The following is a 22,887-nucleotide window of genomic DNA, read 5'->3' as shown; positions in this document are numbered from 1 at the left end:
AAAAAAGGAGGAAGTTACACAAGAAAGACAGCAAAAGAGAAGCTGCAGGTCGGCACAGTAAACAAAACAAACCTGTTGGTGTTTTTCAGAAAGAGAAAATAAACCTCAAACATCAGAATATAACATGAACCAGGACAAAATTGTGAGTAAGCGCCTGAGGAATATTGTAAAAATGTATTTTTTTTTCCACAAAGAGGCCCCTATAAGAAACTCTTTAAAAAGACTGTCAATGAGATTATTGTTTTAAAAGAATCTATAAATATGGAAATATTTTTCAGTTAAAAGTTCTTTTTTAAATATTTTTTATAGCTAGACTTTCAGAACTATCTGACCCCTGGGCTATTTATAACTTTGAGGAACTCCAGTGCAGTGAGACTCACATCATTGGTTTACCACCAAAATCCAATAACTAAAACACAGCAGTGCAATTTAAAACCATGATGAATGTATATAACTTCATTAATTAATTATACTCCAAAGGAAAGTATCTATTTTAACCCAACAATATGTATTCTAAAACAAAAATAATTTCAATTTGATTTCAATTCAGGTTTATTTATATAGCACCAAATTGCAACAACAGTTGCCTGAAGACTCTTTATACTGTATGGTAAAGATCCTACAATAAAACAGCGAAAACCAAGGAAACCCACAAAATCAGATGACCTCTGGCAACAGTGGAAAGAAAAAAACTCCCATTTAACAGGAAGAAACCTCCAGCAGAATCAGACTCAGGAAGGGGCAGCCATCTGCCATAACTGGGGGTGAGAGGAGGGGGGAAAAAACCCAACCAAAAAACATTTTGTTGATAATTTCACTTTAAACACAGACTGAGCCCAAACACACGTTTAACTTGAATGATTCAAACTAGAAAAGCTGGGAAAAAACATTACAATTTAAGGAGAAATGCCCCTTAAAACCCACTAATGCACCAGCAAGACACATGAAAATGAACAACAAAGATGACGAGGCAGCTGAAAGTCCCACTTCTCTGCTTCCCATGATCATGTGCTTGAGTCTTGTGCCTCGTGGAGCTCTGCCAAGTTCAAAGTTCAATGTATAACCAAGAAACGAGAAGCATTGCTGACGGAAAGCGAAGCGCAATGAGGAGAAAGAGGGCAATTTTATATGGTTGAAAATGGTTAACCACAAGCTTCCAACATATTGACATCACTTCAACAGACTGAAAAACTACTTCAGCACAAAAAACAACCCCTGACAATGAGCTCATTCAATAGTAACAACAAGCCCACAATGTAAGGACTTGTTTAAACGCAGTGCAGAGTGAACTCTTGACTGAGAATAAATTAAGTCAGTAAAGATCCCCGACACCTTCAATGTTTTCATCTTAGAAGACTGAATGTCTGTAGCGTGGAAATGTTAGAGCTGACAGAGTGACTGAAGAGGCAAACAGCCACTGAATGGACATGGTTAGATACAGACTCCCAGACAAACAGGCAAAAAGCAGTCTGACAGTTCACAAGGACATGTTATTTATATAACGACTCGAAGGTGCCTCCAGTTTACTAGCTTGTTTTTGCTACAGAGCATGGAGTGTGTCACATGAAAAGAGCAGCCAAGTCGCATAAAATGAGGGAGGAAAAGGCAGGTGGCCAAAAAGGAAAAGGGGACTCTAAAGGCTCTCTTGGACAGTTTAGATAATCATTAACTTCAATCACTTCTGGGGTTGTTTTTTTTTGTTTTTTTTTATTTGGTCAAAAAATAAAAGGCTGCGTGCGGTACTTTCCAAGCTGAGTCAGAAATCAGCTGTTTTACCAGAGAAGGTTAAATTTAAGCTCTGTAAAGAATTGGGTTCAAAGTAACCTGATAATACTTGTTAGCAGTTCCAACTGAAGAATAATTTTAGTCAAAACTCAACAAATAATGAGTTACTATCATGGTAAAAGATTCCCGCTTCTACTGATATCAAAATCAACCTTTTTCCCACCAGCTATTTTGACATGAAGTTCTAGGTAAAACACAGCTGTTACTTTCTGCTTTGGTTCAGAGCTTTAATTCATGTGATCAGTAACAGGGACAGCAGTCTGAGCTCCCTCTCCCCTGTTCTCAACCCAGCTGAGAGATTAATCTTTCCATTGTGCCTTGAGACCTCCTCCCCATAGGATATGCTGGAAACACCTCACCTTGGAGGCACCCAGGAAAAATCCTGATCAGATGCGTTACCTCAACTGGACATTTTCGATGCTAGTTTCGATGATAGTTCCTCGCCCTACCTCTAAGGTTGAGCCGAAACACTCTTCGGAGGAAGCTCATTTCCACCGCTTGTATGCATGATCTTACTCTTTCAGTCACTCCCGAAGGCATGGGAATATCAATCAACTAGTGAAGTGACAGTGTCAGCACCACTTGCGAACAACGCATTTATACTCCTCACCCCAGACTTGGGGGTGCTACTTCTCATCTCAGCTTCTTAACACTTGCCTGCAAATTCCACAGTACAAAAGGAACGTCATGGCTCAATGAAGCAAACAGAACCACATCATCAGCAAAAAGCAGACACAAGATCCTGAGACCAACGAATCCCACAACCTACCATAACATGCAAAAAAAGGCTGCTGTGACAAAGGTTCTGTAAAATGTCCCTGATATTTTACAGCACAAAGGTTGAGCTTCACTTCAGTATGAGCTTTTGAGCTTGCATGCAATCAAAGCAGTTTCAAAAGAGACAGACTGCCGACGTAATAGCTCATGACAGACTTTATGACTAATATGCCATACAAGACGTGCCTCCTGTTCCAGGACTACAGCACTGGCAGGAGCACAATGGATCTGGAGGTGATATCGCCATGAGTCACTCACACGCTCACATACACCTACATTTGGCTTGAGTTGGCAGCAGCTAAGCAGACTGGATTTTCACGTATTCGGCTCTTTAAAGGGTCTGACAATTAGTAACCTACAATTTACAGAAGCAGGAGCTCTGACATCATCTAGGAAAGGAAAAACCCTGTTTTATTACTGGAGTGCTTAAGCACAGTTATGGTTTATGCTAAACAATACTGTGAGTGAGGACGGGAAGAGCAACGTTCCCCCACAGTGATCTTTCTCTAAACTTGTAAGGAGAATGACGATTCACTTACAAATTATTTATTAGGCCCATTATGTAAATTAGAAGGAAAAAAGTGTCAAAAGCCCCATCACATTTCTGAAGAGTAAAAGGTGAGGTGTTCATGCCTTAATTCTTGGCACTCTGCAGGGAATAAAGTAAATACATTACTGACAGTGCATGTGACATTCAAATTCAACTTATTTTCACTCACAAACACATCTATAGATGGCCTCACACGCATGAAAGCACCATAGTAGAGGTGAAATTTTGATCTGACAACTTTAGAGGAAGTTTCAAAAGTAGACATATTTATCTATTGTAAATACTCATTACACTTTCCAGCTTCAATCAAACTTCTGTGAACTGTATGAGCCTGAATGACCACCCAAAGCTACCATTTTACACCCGAACCAATGGTAGGGTCACAATGAACTGAACGGTAGCATCCAGTTGACAGGATGAAGTACAGTAGTCACTACAACGCAAAGCACATTTGGAATAAAGACGAGCGAAATTATTTGGTGTTAAATACATTAACTGCTACACAAAACATTACTAGACATGTAACAACTATTCTGCTGGAGTCGTTTTAAAAGGCTAAGGCCACCACAGACGAAAGCTAACAACAGGTTGCGAAAATTTAGCTAATGTAAAAGCTTACTCAACGTTAGCTAACTGTCCACTTTAGCATGACACACAAAGTAAAACAACGCCTTCAAACTCCACTCACATCTCTCGACTCTTGTTTGTTGTTGAACAGGCTGAATCGCTGGAATCGCGCTTTCATCCCATCCGCCATAAACTTGACAAAAACTAAATCTGAATTGTTACTTCTCCGTAACTCGTCCCTGCCAGCGCGAAGCGCTTCAATATCATTTCATTGGAAAGTTGATTTTTCTCCCTGAAGCCGAGGTGGATCCTGCTGTTCGTTCGCCGTTAGGTTCGCAAGCGTAAGATCATTCAGCTTCCGGTACACACATTCGCAATAAAACAGTTCCAGTGCTCAACGTGTAAATCCCTTACTCTTTAACGAAATTTCTGTTTTATTTTGAAAGCAAATAGGTAACTTCCGTTTCCCTTCACCACAGACTGCGTCTGATTTGTCGTAGCCAAATCCTCCTCCGCGTATTGAGAAAATGGACACAGTTCCTGTCCCGGAGCAGTCAAAGTTTCGGCGGCAGAAATTAGGGTGGATTTCCCATTACCGTTACAAGAATGCAGATCTGTTATTTTCGTCGACATGACGTTATATAAACCAGCGGTCCCCAACCCCCGGGCCTGGCCGCGAGAGTTGAGGCTCAGGTGTGAAATGTATGGTTTTCAGGGTTTTTATCGGTTTTCATCGTTATTTTGTTATCGTTTTTATCGTTAACTCGGTTTTCCTGAGTCTTTTCACGTGTGTTACGAATAAATCTTATTTTTTTTCGGTACCGGTACTAGTTTTATTTTGTTGTATTTATCCGCGACACCTTAAAGGCCGGCCCGTGAAAATATTGTTGGGCATAAACCGGTCCGTGGCGCAAAAAAGGTTGGGGACCGCTGATATAAACAACATTTCCACCCAGGAATGCACAGCCTTTGGGGAGTGCCACTGAAGGAGAATTTGGGATGAAAAGCACACTTGTGGCGCAAAAGTTTCAAGTCTTCATTAACGTCAAAGTCAACATTTGACACAGTTTTGTCACGCCGAACAACCACCGTTAGATGATACTGAAGTTTGCTAGAGCACCACACTGCATTTTAAACTAGTTACTTTTCACAGCACATGCCTAGAAAAGTGGACGGCTTGTACAATGATACAGTTATAGGATTAAATAAAAAGTAGTTATTTTAAGCACTGATTAATTAAAGTGCAATAGCATTTTTTACCATTCACTGTTGATATCTAATAAACTTGAATCGCTGAATGTGGATTAAAATTATTCTTCTGAAATTGCAAAAATAACAGTCCCATAAAAATAAGATAAAATGGGAAGTTGTGTAATGAAAATCGTATTCGTCTATTTATTATGCATAGCTTAGTCATCAATTTATATCCAAAGAAAGCAATGCATTTTATTCAACAAAGTCTCTCACAAATTACTGTTCAGCATTACAAATGGTAGCCTATTAGTGATTAAAACAAACCCTTGGTGTTCATGAATGCTACCTTTTTATTACCAACGAAGCAAGAAATAAAATATTGTAAGTGCAATGGTGGTAACTCCTCAATTAGTAGACGCCAATAAAAACAGTCTAGCACTGTAGTATCTATTCTTTAGTAACTACCATACATTAAAGGAAAAATAGGTTTAGTAACTTTGCTAATGAACACAAAGGCACTCAGAGAGCACATTCTCCTCCAAGGTCTTATTTAGTCATTTTGATGCAAGTGATCTGGAGCTGCAACAAAATGTAATAATATCTCCCTGTGCTTCATCTCTCAACCAAGATACAAGAAACAAATTAAACCTGACAAACAAAACAAACCTTCGTCTCTGCTCTCGACTCGCCAGACGAATCACAGATTGCACAGGGACACCAGTTACAGTGAAGAGAAGCTGGCTTGTAAAACGTAAATTTAAAGCTGAAATCACACAAAAGCACAGCAACAAATACAAAGTCATGCAAACAGATTTTCACACCGAAACACTGATTTTTAGACACCTCTGTGGTGACACCCAGTGGTTACTTTCTTATTTACTAGTTCAGCAGAAAGGGGAGGCCCCACCGACCTCCTGAGATCATTTCTCTCCCTTGATAGAGAATAGGAAGTTTATGTTTCTTGCTGAGGTACTTAAATTTAGTGCTGGTGGTTCTTTTTCCCATAATGTCTCATTTTTAACCACAAAAAGATCCCATGTCCCTGCAAACATTTACAAAACACACAAGGGAAACTGCAAAGCACAGTGGCACCTGTAACAGAGTGTTACTCCTGAAATAGTAATGACAACCATCTAAAAACACACTTACCTTAAATGTCTATAACATTAGTGGTCTAAAAAAAAGTAGATGTGTATATTCAACTGCACTGTTAAGCAACTCTACAGTTTTTCAGTTGCAGATATGGAGATCCAATATAATAGCTTCTTTTGCGATAACAGTATGACATGGCACAACATGGAGCAGAGAGCTGCATTTCCTGTCCGGAGGCAGTTAAATTATAACCGTGTAACCAGTCAAGAGGAACCACTAATGCAGCAACAAGAACAAATCCTTCATGGTGGTACATTCTTTGTCCCCTGCAGTGAACAGGAACTTCTATTTTCTCTGACTCTGAATATGTGCTTAAAGAAAAAAATACAGATATTTTTTCTGATTCAAAAGTTTTACTTGGCACGGTTCTCATAAAGAAAGCCAGAAAGCCATGAACCAACCCTGATCTGGTATGTTCAGGTGCACATTTCATATCACAACAGTCCAAACTGAAATGCCCCATTTGAGAAATGTGTCAAATTGTGTGAAACTGCTGTTACTGCGGTGTGACAAGTGACAAGAACTCCAGAAGCAAAGAGCGATATTGTGTGTGTTTGTGTGTGTGGCTGACACAGCTCAGACAGCAGGTTGAACAGAGACTCTTGACAACTGTGTCATTTTCTCAGTCGACCCATGCCTGTTGCAGAGATACTTTTTTCCAGCTCCGTCTTCCACCATCAGACTGTGAGATGCTTTGGATGAAACACAGTTTGTGACTGGGCATGCCCCTCTCATACCTGTCTGATTTTCTCAAATCTTTTAACACAATTACATTGTAATTTCCACAGCATATTCAGCTCCTGTCTATCCTCACAGTTGAAAAGAAAACACGAGGCTGGATGCCCTTATCCAAAGCCGGTCAATTCCTCTGGAATCAGAATATCAGGATTTGTGCTGAGGCTTATGAATCCAGGTCTCATTCCCATTAAATGTATTGCACCTTATTTAGATGAGATTAGATTAATTGCTGTCCTCAAAGCTCCCTCTCCCGTATTCTCCCCATTTCCTCTCCTCTGCCCTATTTTCAGTGTGCTGACATTCATCTGTCCTGATGCCTCTCTCTTCCCCTGGCTGTCTGTGCCTTGTTCCAGATGATCCGGATCCTCCACAAGATTTAGAAACTTATCTTGTCTCATTCCTGCCAACTATCCCAGCTGTCATAGTGCGAGAGGCAGGGTGAAGTCTGTGATGTAAGGTTATGTAAAATTAATTTGACTCAAAATCTGATGATTTTTGTGCTTTTGGTGGTGAGGGTTCATTCTAGATTCCCATCTTGCTGTAAAGTATGCACTTTTATTCTGCTTAATAAAAACTTATTTGACAACATTTAAAACACTAAAGAAAAGACTGTATTATCTCACTATTTAAAGCCCCGCAGCACTGTGTAGAGATGCCACTTATAATTAGAATGTATGTAACTGCGAGAGAAGCCTGAGCAACAGGTGGTCAGCCTGACATCATCATGGTCACATGTTCGAAAAGGTAATGAAAACAACAAGCGCTCACTCTGCTGCAAACATAACATCATAACAGGATCTGTGCGACAGGAAGTGATCTCTATGGTAACGTTGTTTCACATCCTGCACGTTTCATGTAAAGTATGCTCATTTTCTCTTGATCAACAAAACAGACAGGCGTATCCAGGCATGTCTGCAGTCGCTGTGCAAATGCTGAAGAACACATGTGTGCATTTAAGACAGATGTACACTCAGTGATATTTACATTACCCCACACAGTAAATGATGGCTGTAGGCATAACTGAAGCGTGCTGGTATTTCTCTTGCAGTGCACATGTGACATTTTGTATTTTGACTTCTCTGACTCATCACGTTTCACATCGAGTACCCTTCATTGTCTCCATCTTCCTAATCTGGCCAACTCTTTTAAGTCTCTGGCATGTTGGGCATGGCATGCTATCGAATGTCTCGGGCCTGATCTAACACCAGCTGCAACTTCACTTTGAACACACAGGCTTTTGGCCATGCATGTCATGTGGAGGAAAGGTAAAAGGACTAGAGGTCAGGGGTGTGTTGGTCCTCAGTGTGTCACTGTTAGTGGATCAAATGCACGTCTGTGTTTGCTCGTGTTGCTGAATGGAATAAAAGCACGGAGCATGTGGGCCGCAAGCGAGCCAAAGCCAGATCCAGTTTCTCTCTGTGGGCTGTCATAATAAATACTGATGCGGTCACACTGAATGCTCAGGCAGCTTTTTGTCATTTGTGCAAACATAAGGAAGAGGTCGTCACACGGCTGGTGATCCCCTCGTGTCATTCTCATCTGTACCTTGGTGCTCCAGATTATCTGACATGCTGTGTTTCCATATACTTTGACTAGCTGAGCTTGTGTTGATATGTTTGTGGTTGACATATGCCGTTGCTTGTCGTGAGAGAACTCCCTTTGACGTTTTTGGACTTCTAATTTGGCTCATGTGCATTTATTTACCATAGCTCTGAAGCTGTTCTGTGTTATTGTGAAACACGTTTTGTTTTGTAACTTTGCATACATGTGTAGTTTATTTCTACAGCCTCAAACGCTCTACCCGATTGTTGATTGAAGTAATTAAATCCAAGAACACATGCACACACACTTATACATACCTTAGTTCTGTACTGGCACTGGAAGACATAGCAGGCACAAGTCTGTGTGCCTTTCACCAGGCAGGCAAAGCTACTGGGTTCCTGGCTGTTGTGAATTAGCTTGGTCACATGGTGAGGAAGACATTCAAACAGAACTGTGTGTGTCAGAGGGTCCCATACAAGGCTCTCTCCCAGCGTGGACACACATCGTACCCTTGATGCTGACACACACAGAAAAACTGTCTGACTGCGTGAAGTAGGACCCAGCTGTCTACCTCCAGACCCCCCAGCTTGCACCCCACCACCTTGCTCCCTCTCACCGGGCTGGGACCTGCTGATTTCAGCCACCACCCAGGGTAGCATAGCCATGGTGGTCAAATGGTGGACTTTCCGAAAACCAATCATGGTCAGTTTGTATCGTACTTCGTCCTCCTCTCCTTCCACCTCCATCTTTGCCCCCCATGATGCAATCCTCTCCCTCCCAAGCTTCTGAAGACACTGCGTGGCAGAGGTCAGATGTGAAAGTGAAGGACATGAGCGGTGGTTTGGAGTTAGATTATAACGGGGTTTGTCAGAGCTCCCTGGTCCAAGAGCTTCACTCCTTCTTGGCTTCACTTCAAAGTAGAGACCCTCCATGATGTCTGTGACCTGAGGCAGCTGCTTGCCTCCACTTCACCTACAAAATATCAGTTAGAGATCAGAGCCAGTAAACAGCTGAAAGGACAGCCGCAGGCATTTGCAATCTAGCTTGATCTTATGAGATTTCAAATGAACACAAATGTGCTACACAAACATTTACTTTGCAAATTAGAACTTAATCTTGTAGCTTGATGTTTGCTCGACTTTGCTTTTAGTGTAGAATGAGGCCAGTTTCCCCAGGACACTATGAATCACCTGATTTGTGTGTGAGACTCAGTGGTACATTCTCAAGGACACACAAACAAATGATGGTAATCCTTCAAATATCATATTTGACCGGTTAGTTGTCACAGAGGGGAAAGGGACCCCCTCACTTCATCTAATCATACAGCTCTACATAACCGCTCACCTGTGTTTGCACATTACGTTTTTCATTTAAAATCCGTGAGAAATTACACAACAGCGTCAGAACCTTAATACTAGGACACGAGTACAAGATTAAGTAAAGATACATTGTCCGTTTAACCAAAACGATCACGTTAAAGTCCCGAAAAAGCAAAAGGCAAACGTTTTCATACCTGCCTTAATATAAATAAATCGTTAACTTCATCAGCGGTGCTACGTTCAAGATCTGTATGCTGCTCGAGAGCATCACGCGGAAGTGAAAGCTATTTTTTATACAAGGAGCGGGCGGCAAACAACGGATCGTAACGGGGTTTTGGTCATTTTACGCACGTAGCCGTTTATTTTTACGCACGGGGGTTGTGCGGGGAGCAAATCGCGCACAAATATTGTTTACCCCGAGACTCCCAACGCGCACAACGTCCGGTTTTAATCAGTTTAACATTTTCATCTTCTCCTCCTTCCTTACCTGTCCCGGTCACGCCGGTCTGTCGTGGCTAGCGGCAGAACCACCACCGAGAGAAATCTTATGGTGTAAGAGTAACTGCCTACAGAGGAACGAGAGAGAGCCCTTTACACAGCTCGAGCAGTCTTCAGCTCGAGTTAAATATAGATAGACCAAATCCTACCGTCCTCCTCGCCTCTGTACTCAGATGGGGCATGACAAGTGCATGCTGAGTGTGCGCGCTGGCGAAGGATGCAGGGGCGACAAATGTGCGCGTCGTGGAACTCACAAAACAGATCGATAGTGTGTCCCCTCGTTTTTTGTGTTTTTTTTTTTTTTTGTTACTTCACGTTTACCTCCACATGTACAGTCAGAATCTTTATTTAGTAAAGTTGTATTTTTCAGCATGAAGAATACCGGAACACGCACATTATTTATTCTCCATCAAATGAATTTAAACTGAAAATAAGTTAAAACAACAACAAAAAACCTCTGACTTCTAACACTTCTAACAACATACAGTATGAAGAAACGAGGAGTCGGTGTCTCCACTTGATGGCGCTATAAACTTTTAATGTTCTCATTTACACACTCCTCTAATTCTTGACATTAGCAGCAAAGCAAATGATGCTGAAGCACACTGTGGAATGCATGTCATCAAAACAGGAAATACAGAACGCATAATAGTGTGAAAACAGGAATGGCTGTGGGTGTAAGATGGTTGGACTTGTGCGCTTTAAGATCTCCGGCATTGAGGTAAACTGAATTTTAAAAAACAAAAACATGAAGCTGTGAAACATTTTGACTACTGAAAATATAGGAACACATGACCCTTGAGATCATTTTAAAATGACTAATTATCATCAACAACAACATGATTTCTCCAAATTGTAAAAGAGCCACATGGTTAACTTGTCACTAACACGTTTATGAATTGATGTAAAGCCAGAATTAAAAAGAATCTCGTCTGGAGAATTCAGACAACACGTGGCATGCTGGTCAGAGATATTAAGCCCAGCTTGTCCTGCTTGTTGTTACAGACCCATCTGCGCTACTGTGGCTTTGGCTGCAGCTTATTCTTATCTGGCTCGAAAAAGTTTTCAATGATGGCATCAACCAAGTCATCCAGTTCCTTCTTCAGGTGCGGCACATCACTGTTAGAGACAAAAAAACAAAAACAAAAAACCCGTTGACATTTATGAGGGATTACTAGAGTTGCACTGTTCAGTTATGACATTTCAAACTGTGGAGTTTCTTTATCTTCAGAGAAAATAAAACAACTATTTATTCCTACAAAAAAAAAAAAAAAACAACCCAAAAAAACGTTTTTGCCCATCATTAAATTCCTTCAGGATTTGGGCTGATATCAGACAAAAGAAGATGTATAAAGCCATTTTGCAGGGTGTAGAAAAATTTAACAGTTCTATAGTTTGCTTATATTAGCTTTGCCTCTAAAGTAACCTACCTGTTACCAGGAGGAGCACAGAGTTCAGTGTAGTATTTGATTTTTGGTTCTGTGCCGCTGGTCCTCATGGTGGCCACACCCCCATTAGAGAAGGTAAAGGTGATCATCTGACTGGAGCTAGACGTGGGAAGAACCTGAGAGAGGAGAGGAAGGAGTGTTAGATGGACAGAGGGAGAGACACACTAAAATAAATAAAACTGGAAAGACGAGCAAAATTAAAAACACAAAACTTCTGCAGTTTAAAACTAACAACTGTTTTAAAAGGAAACTCTTACACAATTATAATGTGTAATTAAGAGGTTTGTTATGCTCTCAGTGTATGAACTGCAGGTGTGAAGTTTTTGCCCTTACAGCTTTTTTATCGGGTTGGTTGCTATCGTATCCGGTGGTCAGGTCTCGCACAGCGTCGATGGCAAAACGACCACATTCGGTGGGATACGAGTCTTTTGTGCCACCATAGTTGCGCAGACGCTCAAACAGACTGCGGATCACTTCCTGGTCATGGCAGATAAAGTAAGAGTTCTTGCTGATGTGGTAGCCATACCTGATGATAAGAAATAATCAAAGACAGAGCTAGAGCCTGCAGTTTTAGGTTATTCAAAGTTTAAGGTGAAATGTACGCAAGTGTGTGCATCTTACTCTTCATAGATTGTAGTGAGCTGCTGAGAAAGACTGATTTTTTTAGTCGCCAGGAAGGAAATCATCTCTCCTGCTATGGCTGCAGCGCTCACTCCATCCTTGTCCAATACAGAGGGACTACACATATACCCTGCAACACACACACAGAGTTCACTTAGACTATATAAACCTCCAGCTGCTGTAGTCAGCTGCCACTTCTTTTAGTAGCAGTGTATCCAAAGGAATGAGATTCCAATTATAGTATCATAATCTTATTATATAGGAATGCTGGAAACTATGCTGTTATGTTGTATGTGTGTGTTGGACTTACTAACAATCGTATTGACCCCAAACAACTTTTATTTTTAACTCAGCCTTTGTGTTTGACTGTCAGCACGGCTCAAACCTTTTAATAATCAAGACTGAGATCACATCACATGAATCTGATGTTTTTACATGTTTAATTTTGATGACTCATATTTTCATTAACCAAATTACCAAGATTGCGCTACGTTGTGTGATTAGATTCACTTGTAAAGCGCAACTGTTTTTTTTCCACAGAAATATTTCAGTATCAGTGCACAGTATACATGCAAGTATACTTCAGGACGGCACAAAGAAAGTGAAGCACTTCTATTCACAGTAATGATGCAACCTTTGGTCACAGTTTTCAGTGGTGTTTAGTTCAGGGGACTGTGAGAGCTCTGCATCATCTTGCACCTCTTGAATTAGTCCACTGTGAAGTCTGAGGTGAGTTTGTGATACTTTCCTTGTCAGAGATGAAATGGTGTGACCTTTGCTTCCAGAATTATTCGCTGATATTAAACTGGATCTATTGTTCCCTCTCCCACTCAAATACTTTCAGCTTTGCAAGTGGAAACAACTACAGCCAAAAAGCTCATCCACTTCCATAAAGGTCATATTTGTTTAGTCCTCAGTGCACTGCTGGTGACTCATTCTGAAGGTCTTTTGCAGTTAAACAGGGGTTGTCCTTGGTCTTCTTAGCAAACCTACAAGCAATTCTCCCTTTTTTGGTCTTACAGATCTCAACTTAACCTCCTCTGTTCCTGTTAACTGCCACTTCTTGATTAAACTATGAGATGAGGAACCAGCTTTCTTTACTTTCATAGACACAGGTAGCTGTTTAGAGAAGCCGTGGCTGCTGACAGCTGCCACAGCAGAAGACGTTTGTGGATAAAGGTCTCTGAAGCTGAAAGGCCCAAAAGAAGTTAAAAATTAACTTCATGTCTTTCAGCGATCAGCTCACACACCTCTCACTTAACCGTTCATAGTAACTTTACTTTTCCATGTCACTGTGCACTTTATATATCTAGTTTAGTTCACCAACAGGTGACTACACATTTCAGTTTCATTACTGCCATCACTTTAAGGCTATTTTTTAATCCTCAAGCAAGTTTTTGAAAGGTTTAGATTTAGGTTGAGTTTAAACTTTAGTTTAGATCTTGTGAGCTCCCAAAAACTCAAACAGAAAAATGTTGTTGTCATCAACTGATCCCACACAAATTTATGTTACTTGAATACTTTTAGGCAGTTAAAATTAACTCAGCTTGTGACACTGTGGAGATCATTGTGTGCATTAGCCACAAAGCATGAATCAGGACTGGTCTCAGTTTGAAAACAGTCATTCGTGTGTGTGCTGCGTGTGATAATACCTATGGCCTCTTCAAAGGCAAACAGCACGGTCTTGTCCTGGTCCAAAAGGTCTCTGGCTCTGTTACCCATCCACTTGAACCCTGTTAGTGTTTCCTGTCCAAACATTATGTAAGAAATTTGGTTAACAGTAACCACGGAGAATGGTTTGAAACATTCAATCTGAAACACGTGCGGTGGTGAAACCTAAAACAGTATTGTTAAATAGTCTCATAGCCCTTTTTTAAAAAATTTATCTCAGTTTCTTCTAAATACGATTACTAGCAGGAATTCCATACAAGCACTCCTCTCCAGTTAGGCCCATCTTACAGAATCTTTTGATGCATGGGGAAATTTAACTGATCTTATTTTAAAAACAACTTTGTTACCTCAAAGTGGAATCCCTCCTTCAGGGCAATGGCGCGCAGTATTTTGGATGAGACTGTGCTCGACAGCATGTAGAGGTTTTTCACAGCAGCAGCGTCGGAGTTTTGCTCCCTCCAGCAGCGAAATAGCCACCAGCCAAGCAATGCTCCCAGCTCATTACCACTGAACACACGCCACCGTCCACTAACACAGACACAGACAGAGGTTATGGAAGTGAAGGCAAGCTAACATACCTTATGCAGAGGGTCATCGATCTGTGATCATCAAAGCATTCTGTAATATGCAATGTTTAAACTGTTACATTGCAGCAGGTCAGTCACATAAGTTGGTATAAAAAGAAGATCTTAGAGAGGGCAGAGTTTCGTACAAGTAAAGATGGACAGAGATTCACCAAATTGCAAAAAGCTGCATTTACAAACTGCGAAAATCTTCCTCAATGAAACAATTGTGAAGACTTTTAACATCTTCTCATCTGCAACACATAATGTCATCAAAAGATTATGAGAATCTGGAAAAATCTCTATGTGCGCGTGAAAAAGGCCAAAAGTGAGTATTGGATGCCTGTGATCTTCAGTGGGTCTCAGGCAGAACTGCATTAAAAACATGCATGAATCTGTCATGGAAATTACTGCGTGGGCTCAGAAACCCCCTTCTGTTCACCTCGCCGTCTACAAATTCAGGTTAAAGCTTAATCAGGAGAAGCTACATATGAAGAAGATCCAGAAAGGCTGATCCACGGTCAGATTAATAGAAGTTTTAAATTATTTCTGGAAAAAAAAAAATGGACATTTTGTTCTCTAGCCTAAAGAGGAAAGGGACCATCCGGCATGTTATCAGCAGTCAGTTCAAAAGGCTGCATCTCTGAATTGGTGCCTTGCATATCTGGAAAGGCATGATCAATGCTAAAAGGTATATACAGGTTTTAGAGTAGCACATGCTCTTATCTAGACATCTTTTCCAGGGAAGGCCTTGCATATTTCAGCAAGATGATGCCGAACTACACACTGCATTTATTACAAGAGTCTGGGTGCAGAGTGGTCTGATCATTCACCAACTGAAAAGATGAAATCATCATGTAAAACAATGACAAAGAAGACCCGGAACTGAGCAGCTGGAGGTCCTGAGTAGCTCTAAAATGTGTGGGTCACCATAATTTTTATTCATTCAACCCTAATAAACCTGCCCAATGAGTTTGTGTCAAACTCTGCTGCAAACACTATTAAAGCTGTATATGCACACAAACACACCTCTCCTGCTTCTCAGCAATGGCCAGTCGATCTGCATCAGGGTCATTCGCCAGCACCACAGAGGCCCCCTCCTTCTCTGCCAGTGCAAATGACAATGTCTGCAAGAACAACCAATCACTTGTTACACAATCAACCAAAACCAGTCATCTACTACAGTCAGCTGTATATGTTTTAGGCCAGTGAAACATTTGTTGTACTTTCATTTTGGTTTCTGTACACTGGAAATCTCAATACAAGAAGAATAAGTGCATGATTACAAAATTATTTCCTTAGTTAAGAAAAACAACTTCACAAAATGTCAAGAATACTCTCAAAGAGGAAGGTGTGTCATCGTCAAACAAAGTGAAACAGGCGCAGGATGAACTCTTAAGTGTACAGGGCTATTCTGTCATTCCTAAACAGTAATGCGATACTTTTGTAAAAACCCTTTAACTGAGACTCCCCGTCTGTACTTCAATCACATCTTGATGATCTGATTTAAAATCCACCATGATTGTGAACATTAAAACTGTGTCACTATCCAAAAACCTACGGACGCAACTGTACATATGATTGGGTGTGACAAATGTTGACTACGCACCAGGACTCCCTCTCCCTCTTCAGGATTAGGATATTTAACGGTGGGAAATTCAGGGTCTGGATCCTTCTGTTCCTCCACTGCGTACGGAGGACGAAGATCGAAAGCCTTGAATGCTGACTGGACGAACGTGTGACCAACACCGTGCACAGATGTATGCACAATTTTCACCTCTGACTTCTTGTTTATTTCCCTGCAAAAAAAGTCAAAACATGATTTATGAATATCCACAGTTTTTACCTCGAAGCATCATGTACTTGTACGGCCTACATGGCAGCTTATGCATTTAAAACATTACACAGTAGAATCGCTAGCATGTTTTAAATGGTACATGCTGCTCAGCAAGTTGTGTATCTATGCAGCACCTGTGATGGCAGTGTTTCTGGATGGCTTTGAAGTATTCTGTGTTAATATCCTGATAGGGGTCTTTGAGCAAAGTGCTCTTCAGAGCCTCCTCCGTGTTCCACGACTCAGGCCAAGGCTCCAGGTTTTCCACAATGGCTTTAGATATACCTTTGTCATGAGGAGTCACAATCTGGGCACCGTTCTCCCAGTACACCTAGGACAAAACCAGAAAAAACTAAATGTTTCAGAAATTTATGGGAAAGAAATTGGAACTTTGTAATTTTTAAATTAGCAGAGATTATAAATAAAACTATCAGTAAGCTATTGATGCATTTAAGGAAGAAAGACAAGGCAATGATGAGGTCTTACCTTGTAGCCATTGTCTTGTTTGGGGTTGTGAGAGGCCGTCACCATGATACCAGCACACAGACCCAGGTGGGAAACTGTGAAAGGCTACAATGAGAATGAGAGAAAGACAATAGTACCTCATATATGATAAATATTTTAAGAACACCATGCAGAAGCAAAAAAAAGTTAAGAAATACAAAGAAAGCCTATTTGAAAATGTTACTAATAAAACAATGTTATAGTTGGTTACTATGAGGGATTGGATTCATTTCTACTGAGAGCCAAATGGTTAAAATGTTTTCTGCTATAACGCCATCATGGAGGCAATTACTCGTGATCAAGGTGCACTTAAGGAAAATGTCAATATAATTTTTTTTTTTTAATTACTTTTGGAGAACATCAGGTGAATTTGAGCAGCAGACGTTTTCCCTCGTTTTCCTTTTGTCTGAAGACTCACAACAAAACTGTGCTACACAAAGATTTTCTTTCCCACAAAACTGCAGTGAAAGATAAAATCAGGATGAAAAAGTGAGAACGAGGAATACGCTTTTATGAAATTCTGGGGCGAGGCTGCCGGAAACTGGCGCCACTGACCACCACCAGTAGGCAACGGGTGAAGTGTCTTGCCCAAGGACACAACAACCGAGACTGTCCAAACCGGGGCTCGAACCGGCAACCTTCAGATTAAAAGGCGAACTCCCAACTCTTGAGCCACGATTGCCAGTAGAAAAAGGCAGATATTGGCTAATACTAATATTTGGTTGACTTATCGATGAATGCCTACTGAGAACGGGCCTAAACCACTGCTGTGTGTTTGCATGCTGGCCTTTGGGCAAATCCTGCAGAGATATAGTCTACATTTTCACTAAGGCTGAATGATTGTGGATCTTTCCTCTGGTCTAAGTAGGCTCATACCCAGGGCTAATCTTTGAATCTGACATCTTTTGATGCACAGTGTCTAAAATTTCATGGAGTCCTGTTTCATCCAGCTTAGACAGACACCTAAAATCCATTCACTCCTATCTCAGCATGACTTAACAAGGTCCTGCTTTTATTTCTTCCAGAGTTGACTACTTACACCAGCGTAACATAAACAGGCTACTATTAAATGAAAATGCAGCTGCTAGGCTTCTAACACGTAGCTGAAGCAGAGGGAGCATTACAGCAGCCTTTGCAGCTCTTCACTGACGACTTCATAGCTTTAGAAGTGATTGAAACATTTTATGCTTGTTTCTTAAGCCATACAGAATTCCCTGACTGAACATCTGAGGTAGGCAGTCTTTAAAATCTTCTCTTAAAAGTTATTTTTATCTGCTGGCTTTTTAAAATCACTTGTTGAAACCTGTTGTTCTATGTATTTTATTTTTTTCACGTGTTGGACTAGCACTTTACGGCTTGGCTTTGGAAAGTGCAATATAAAAACAAGATAAATATTGCGTGCTGCTCTCACTATTACACAAGGAAAATAAGTAATGCAACAGGAAAACTGAGCAAAAACTGAATAAAATAAGTGGATAAATAGATATATTGAATAATCACCTGGAAATACAAACAAGACTTAAGTGGTATTGATGTCTAAAGCCTAAATTGCTAATCACAGATCCTCTTTCTTCAAAGTGAACATAATCTGATGACTGCTACATGTGTTATGCAACATGTTGCACTGTACACTGAAGGAAAGTGAGCGGATTTTTTTTTTAAATTGGAATTTGCTTTAATTTTTTTTGACTGTGTTGAATACGTGTTGCAACATCCAAAAAAAACACCCAAGTGATGAAAACACAGGAAACCAAGTGATTACCACAAAGGGCGTGGGGGTGATGTCAGAGAAGAGGTGGACAGGGACTCCTCGGCTGATGAATACAGCCGCAGCCAAGCTGGCGAAACGCTTGCTGCTGCCCCCGCTGGGAGGGTGGGCGCGAGCGTCGTACCCAATCACCACCCCTCGCTCTTTGAGGTTCCCAATACTCTGCTCCAGGTAGCAACAGAAACCCTGTCAGGGAGGAAACGATTAGAAGATACAAGAGAAAGGTCTTGAGAATGGTTGATTATAACTTTAAATAAATATATATACACACAGCACCTCTCACAAAAAAGGCACAAACTATGGATGGGTTTTAACCCGGATTATAACAATTTCAATCATGTAATGAATCAGATAAAAATCACAAAATAATAATTACAGAACATGAAGTTGGATATATATTCAGAACAATATGAATAAAAGCAATCATCATAAAACTGAGCTAGCTTTTATACAAATCAGTGATTTGAAGGACTGCTTGTATATATAGTTTCACGATCCTGCAGTGTCAGATCTTCAGTGCAAAAACAGCAATCTCCATTATTCTAGAGCCAGAAAAGAACTAAGGGGAAGGTCTGACTCACACACAGGCAGCAACTCAGGAATAAACTATGAAGTGCTATAAAGCAATCTATACGATCTTAAATTCAGCTATAAAATTAAGTGTGAACCAGATTTTGGGGGGTTTTGGGTGACAATAAAATACTTCGCATTCCTCAACTTCTTCACAAAACAAAGACTAAAAATCAAAAACGGAAACATTCAACTTTGCATGCGACTTGAAACGTATTGAGCTGCAGTATTGACCCACCTGTGTGGTCTGAATAATAGTGAGGTCGTTCATACAGGATATGCCAGGCCCCATGGCTGCTCTCAGACCTGCTGTGCCAAACTCCATCCTGGAGGAGAAACACTTCTTCAAAGCTTCCATGTTTCCCTCTTTCACCATATCCTGCACCATGGATTTCGTTTTGGGGTTCTGGGGAAGGGAAATGTTTTATTATCCACAAATTAATAAATAAATAAACGAACACAATTAAAGATTTAAAATCTTGTCTACAGTGTTGTCACTTGATGATAAAGTTAGCATTAAAAAACCCAACACAAAAGCTTCTATAGACAACAGGAAAGTTTAGAGGGTAAGAATCAGTCTACTTAGGAATTACTATGAGAACGTCCAGACAGGACGGCACTTCTGACCACGTGGACCCCTGAGGAAGCCGCTGTAACACAATTATCTCAAGACTAATGAATCTGGGGTCTTTTTCCAGTGTGACCTAATTTGTGACATCCCATATGTCTTTAAGGCCAAGAATGACTGTGTTTGTGTAGGTCTGATAGTCGGGTAGTAGCCGGGTTAGTTTGGTTATACATTTGTGTTGTAAGCATGTTAAGACCATGTGACTGGTTCTGTTTCAGTAATGACCAACATACCAGAATGTATGACCAGCAGCTGACTGGGTTATTATAAAATCTGAGTCATATTCTGTTTTACTGATTTATAATTTCAAATTATTTTCCACTAAATAATTCTGTTATTTTGTAGTATTTATAAAAATAATGACGTAAATATTAAAAATAAATATAATATTAGGAACAACTGATGCTTGCAGACAGGAGGAAGAGTCTCCTGCAAAATTTGGACAAACGTTTGGGGACCAAACAGAGGGTTATGGATTTATAATCATTAAAATGAAAAAGACTCAGTAACAACAGACACTTGAGTACAAGCACAAGTTGACTTCTGGTTTTAAAGAAAGCAAACCTGCAGTGATGAATGTTTGTGGATACGTAACCCAAGTGGAAACTTCTCTGTCTAAGATAAGAGAAGTCTAAGAGCAGAGCCCTGGGGAACACCACTGGTCACTCACAAGCAGATGACTGGCTTCATAAAGTAGGCACAGTTCAGTTTACCATGAAATCCACAACTGGTTTAATTTTACACGTAAGACAGGAGGAGAAGTAGAGAAAAACTACCTGTAATTGTTAAAACCTTGCAGATCAGTATTAATTCTGTAGGGTGAAATGTCAAAAGGGCTCTATGATGACTTTAATTTAGCTCTCGTGTTCTTGGAAGTACAATAGCTTCAAACTAATTTAGTAGGGGAGGGCAGGTCAGTGTTCGTGGAGTGGTCACGAGTTACGCAACCCGGAGAACGACTTCTTCTATTTTTGTGTGAACAAGGGCTTCTTTGACTTGATTTGTTGGTTGGATGTAAAATAGCTGACAAAGATTATTTAAGAAAAAAAAAAAAAAAAAAAAAAAGAGTTTGAATTATGACGGTTTCTAGCTAAAATGCTTAAGGGTCTTTCTCATCTCAAAGCATCAAATTTCTACAATATGTTCTGTTCGTCCACATCTGACGTCCCTGAAAAGTTTATGGTTTAAAATTTGGGCGCATGTAATGATTGATGTGAAATTATTAGAATTTAATGTACATTAAACTCCAGAATTTTGCGTTATTTGGATTAGAGGACCTACTTATATTTTTGCTTTTGTAGAAAAATTTGTCATATTTGCTCCATCCAGATTAAAGTTGAATGAAAACAGCATTTTTTCATGTTGACAAAGTTTTATTTGGCATTTTTTGTAAAATACATCTATGTCCCATTCAGAAAGTTGTCTTTTTTGCAGTGTGTTTTCTTTTCCAATTATTACTATATGTTCAAATGTTGGACTTTATAATTCGGGTTACTTTCTTTGTTTATTTATTCTTTAACCAGTCATAATCAGACATTTTTTGATCCATCTCATCCTGGTTCATTTTAAGGTGAGAATTTGAAAAATTTCAGGCTTTTATCTTTAATAGTTTCTGATTCATGCTCAAACATGGCCTCAGATTTCGCAATGTGAAAAAAAAGATATGGTGGAAATGAATCAAGAGATAATTTTCAGAACTATACATCTTGAAAAGTAAACGACATATGAAGCTGAAATTTCACACTGATCATTATATATGTCCAAATATTAGACCATAAAATCTTCTAGCAAATTGGTGATGGTCAAGCAGAAAGTCCGTGGTGATTTGAGACAAAACAATGCTAAAGAAACTGGACATCCTCCTTTACAGTGTTTTATAAGCCGAGATCTAAGACACATGAGATTCTGCTTTCAAATGACAGATCAGATCTACTTTCTGTTATGCTTATCCAGACTATTAACAGGCTATCATCTAATTCTCACAGAGAAAGAAGAATCCAGTTCTTCTTTGCGCTTCTTGGTTTAGGCATAATAATCATGTATTTAGTAATTCAATGGCAGATACTTGATTTGAGGTAATTCGTGGGAAATGGGCACTTCTTTAACAGAAAATACAGATAAATTAAAACCCAAGTCAATATAAACTTATATCAACTTATTATAGTAAACAAGTAGCAGATTTTTACAACTTTCAATTAAAATCTAAATTGAGCACTATCACAAAAAGTTCATTGATGCATGCTTAAATGAAAGGACCAGTCAAGGACACCACTAAACTCACAAAGTTACTAACTGGAATCTTCATGTATCGCCCGAGAATAAATAAAATCGCTCGTACAAAGATAACCCTGAATGTGTTTGATGACTACAGCAAAGCTGAAGCACTCTGAGCTAGCACGCTAGCTGTCAGCTCACCTTGTCGTACTGCAGCCACTGCCGTATAGACTGGTCCAGCTGGGCGTCACCGGTTGAGGACGTACCGTTCTCCATTTCTCTTCTTGGCCAGAGTCAACAGTCTGTCCAGCTCAGTGTCTATGCTCATGGGAGATCAACGCGCTCCTTCAGTAACTTTTTCTGGCTAAAAACTGAAGATGTTAGCACCACTGCCTGCTGCTGCGGGCGGAGCGACGTTCTGCGTCACGAGCTTCCTGCGTGTTGCATTCAGAAGCTGTCGTAACTGTGGTTAATAACAAGCGCGAGGCCTTCATGGACTATTTTAACCAATGACTCTAGAAAACAGTTATACAGTCATCGATTTTAACCAGAGAAAATTAATTGAAAGATTGTTTCAAAACTGTTACAGAAAGCGTAATCTTTGTTTTCCTAGAGGAAAAAAACCATAATTACACAACTACAGCAGTCACTGGAATCACGGTACCAGTATTTAAAGTAATGTGCAAAAGTCTTAACCCACTCTCATTTATTTACATTTTTACAATTTAAATGGGAAGTAGATAATCCTTTACTACATTCAGTGATTGTCATGCAGAAAAATGAAGCTGCTGCCAATCAGATGCTTTCCAGATGATCTTGCATGGTGGATGAAAAACTGAAGGGACCTCTCTGTGTTCATAATTCCATTCATTTTGACAAGTTCCCCAACACCACTGGCTGAAATGTAGCCCCAAATCAAGACAGAGCCTCCAAGGTGTTTTACA

At 40.1% G+C, this 22,887-nt stretch overlaps 2 protein-coding genes across 7 annotated transcripts in view; both read right to left on the bottom strand.

The window, feature by feature from the left end:
• tbc1d1 (TBC1 (tre-2/USP6, BUB2, cdc16) domain family, member 1) overlaps window positions 1–10,327 on the bottom strand; it is a 51,358-nt gene extending 41,031 nt beyond the window's left edge. Inside the window, exons 1-3 of one of the 6 annotated variants that reach the window (XM_082536183.1) lie at window positions 10,272–10,286; window positions 10,112–10,190; window positions 8,623–9,277 (exon numbers count right to left, since the gene is read on the bottom strand). In XM_082536183.1, the coding sequence (XP_082392309.1) occupies window positions 8,623–9,237 (615 nt within the window). In that variant the 5' untranslated portion in view covers window positions 9,238–9,277; window positions 10,112–10,190; window positions 10,272–10,286. Of the gene's footprint in view, window positions 1–3,800; window positions 4,108–8,622; window positions 9,278–9,818; window positions 9,903–10,111; window positions 10,249–10,271 lie in introns of those variants that run through there. The other 5 variants (XM_082536185.1, XM_082536186.1, XM_082536182.1 and 2 more) reach the window with 5 other exon arrangements.
• Window positions 10,328–10,634: 307 nt separating this feature from the next.
• Window positions 10,635–22,390, bottom strand: pgm2 (phosphoglucomutase 2). The gene is made up of 13 exons (XM_082537773.1): window positions 22,145–22,390; window positions 19,340–19,507; window positions 18,526–18,717; window positions 16,746–16,829; window positions 16,397–16,590; window positions 16,035–16,224; window positions 15,455–15,552; window positions 14,210–14,390; window positions 13,844–13,937; window positions 12,192–12,321; window positions 11,904–12,096; window positions 11,553–11,686; window positions 10,635–11,241 (listed from the first exon to the last, which is right to left on the bottom strand). The coding sequence occupies exons 1-13, from the start codon at window positions 22,217–22,219 to the stop codon at window positions 11,139–11,141; spliced, it is 1,836 nt and encodes a 611-aa protein (XP_082393899.1). The 5' UTR covers window positions 22,220–22,390; the 3' UTR covers window positions 10,635–11,138.
• Between the last annotated feature and the right edge of the window lie 497 nt (window positions 22,391–22,887).

The sequence above is a fragment of the Aulonocara stuartgranti genome, assembly GCF_965226115.1.
Source record: "Aulonocara stuartgranti genome assembly, chromosome: 6".
Taxonomy (NCBI): Eukaryota; Metazoa; Chordata; class Actinopteri; order Cichliformes; family Cichlidae; genus Aulonocara; species Aulonocara stuartgranti.
Note: the sequence above shows the minus strand (reverse complement) of the source record. Positions and strands in the feature narration are given on the sequence as shown.

Excerpts from the sequence above, each read along its gene's own strand:
- pgm2 (XM_082537773.1), bottom strand. The coding sequence starts at position 22,219 with ATGGAGAACGGTACGTCCTCAACCGGTGACGCCCAGCTGGACCAGTCT. Across the intron at positions 12,322-13,843 it reads TGCCTTTGAAGAGGCCATAG|GGTATATGTGTAGTCCCTCT; the intron begins GTATTATCACAC and ends TGTGTGTTGCAG. Across the intron at positions 11,687-11,903 it reads ACCAACCCGATAAAAAAGCT|GTTCTTCCCACGTCTAGCTC; the intron begins GTAAGGGCAAAA and ends CTCCTCTCTCAG.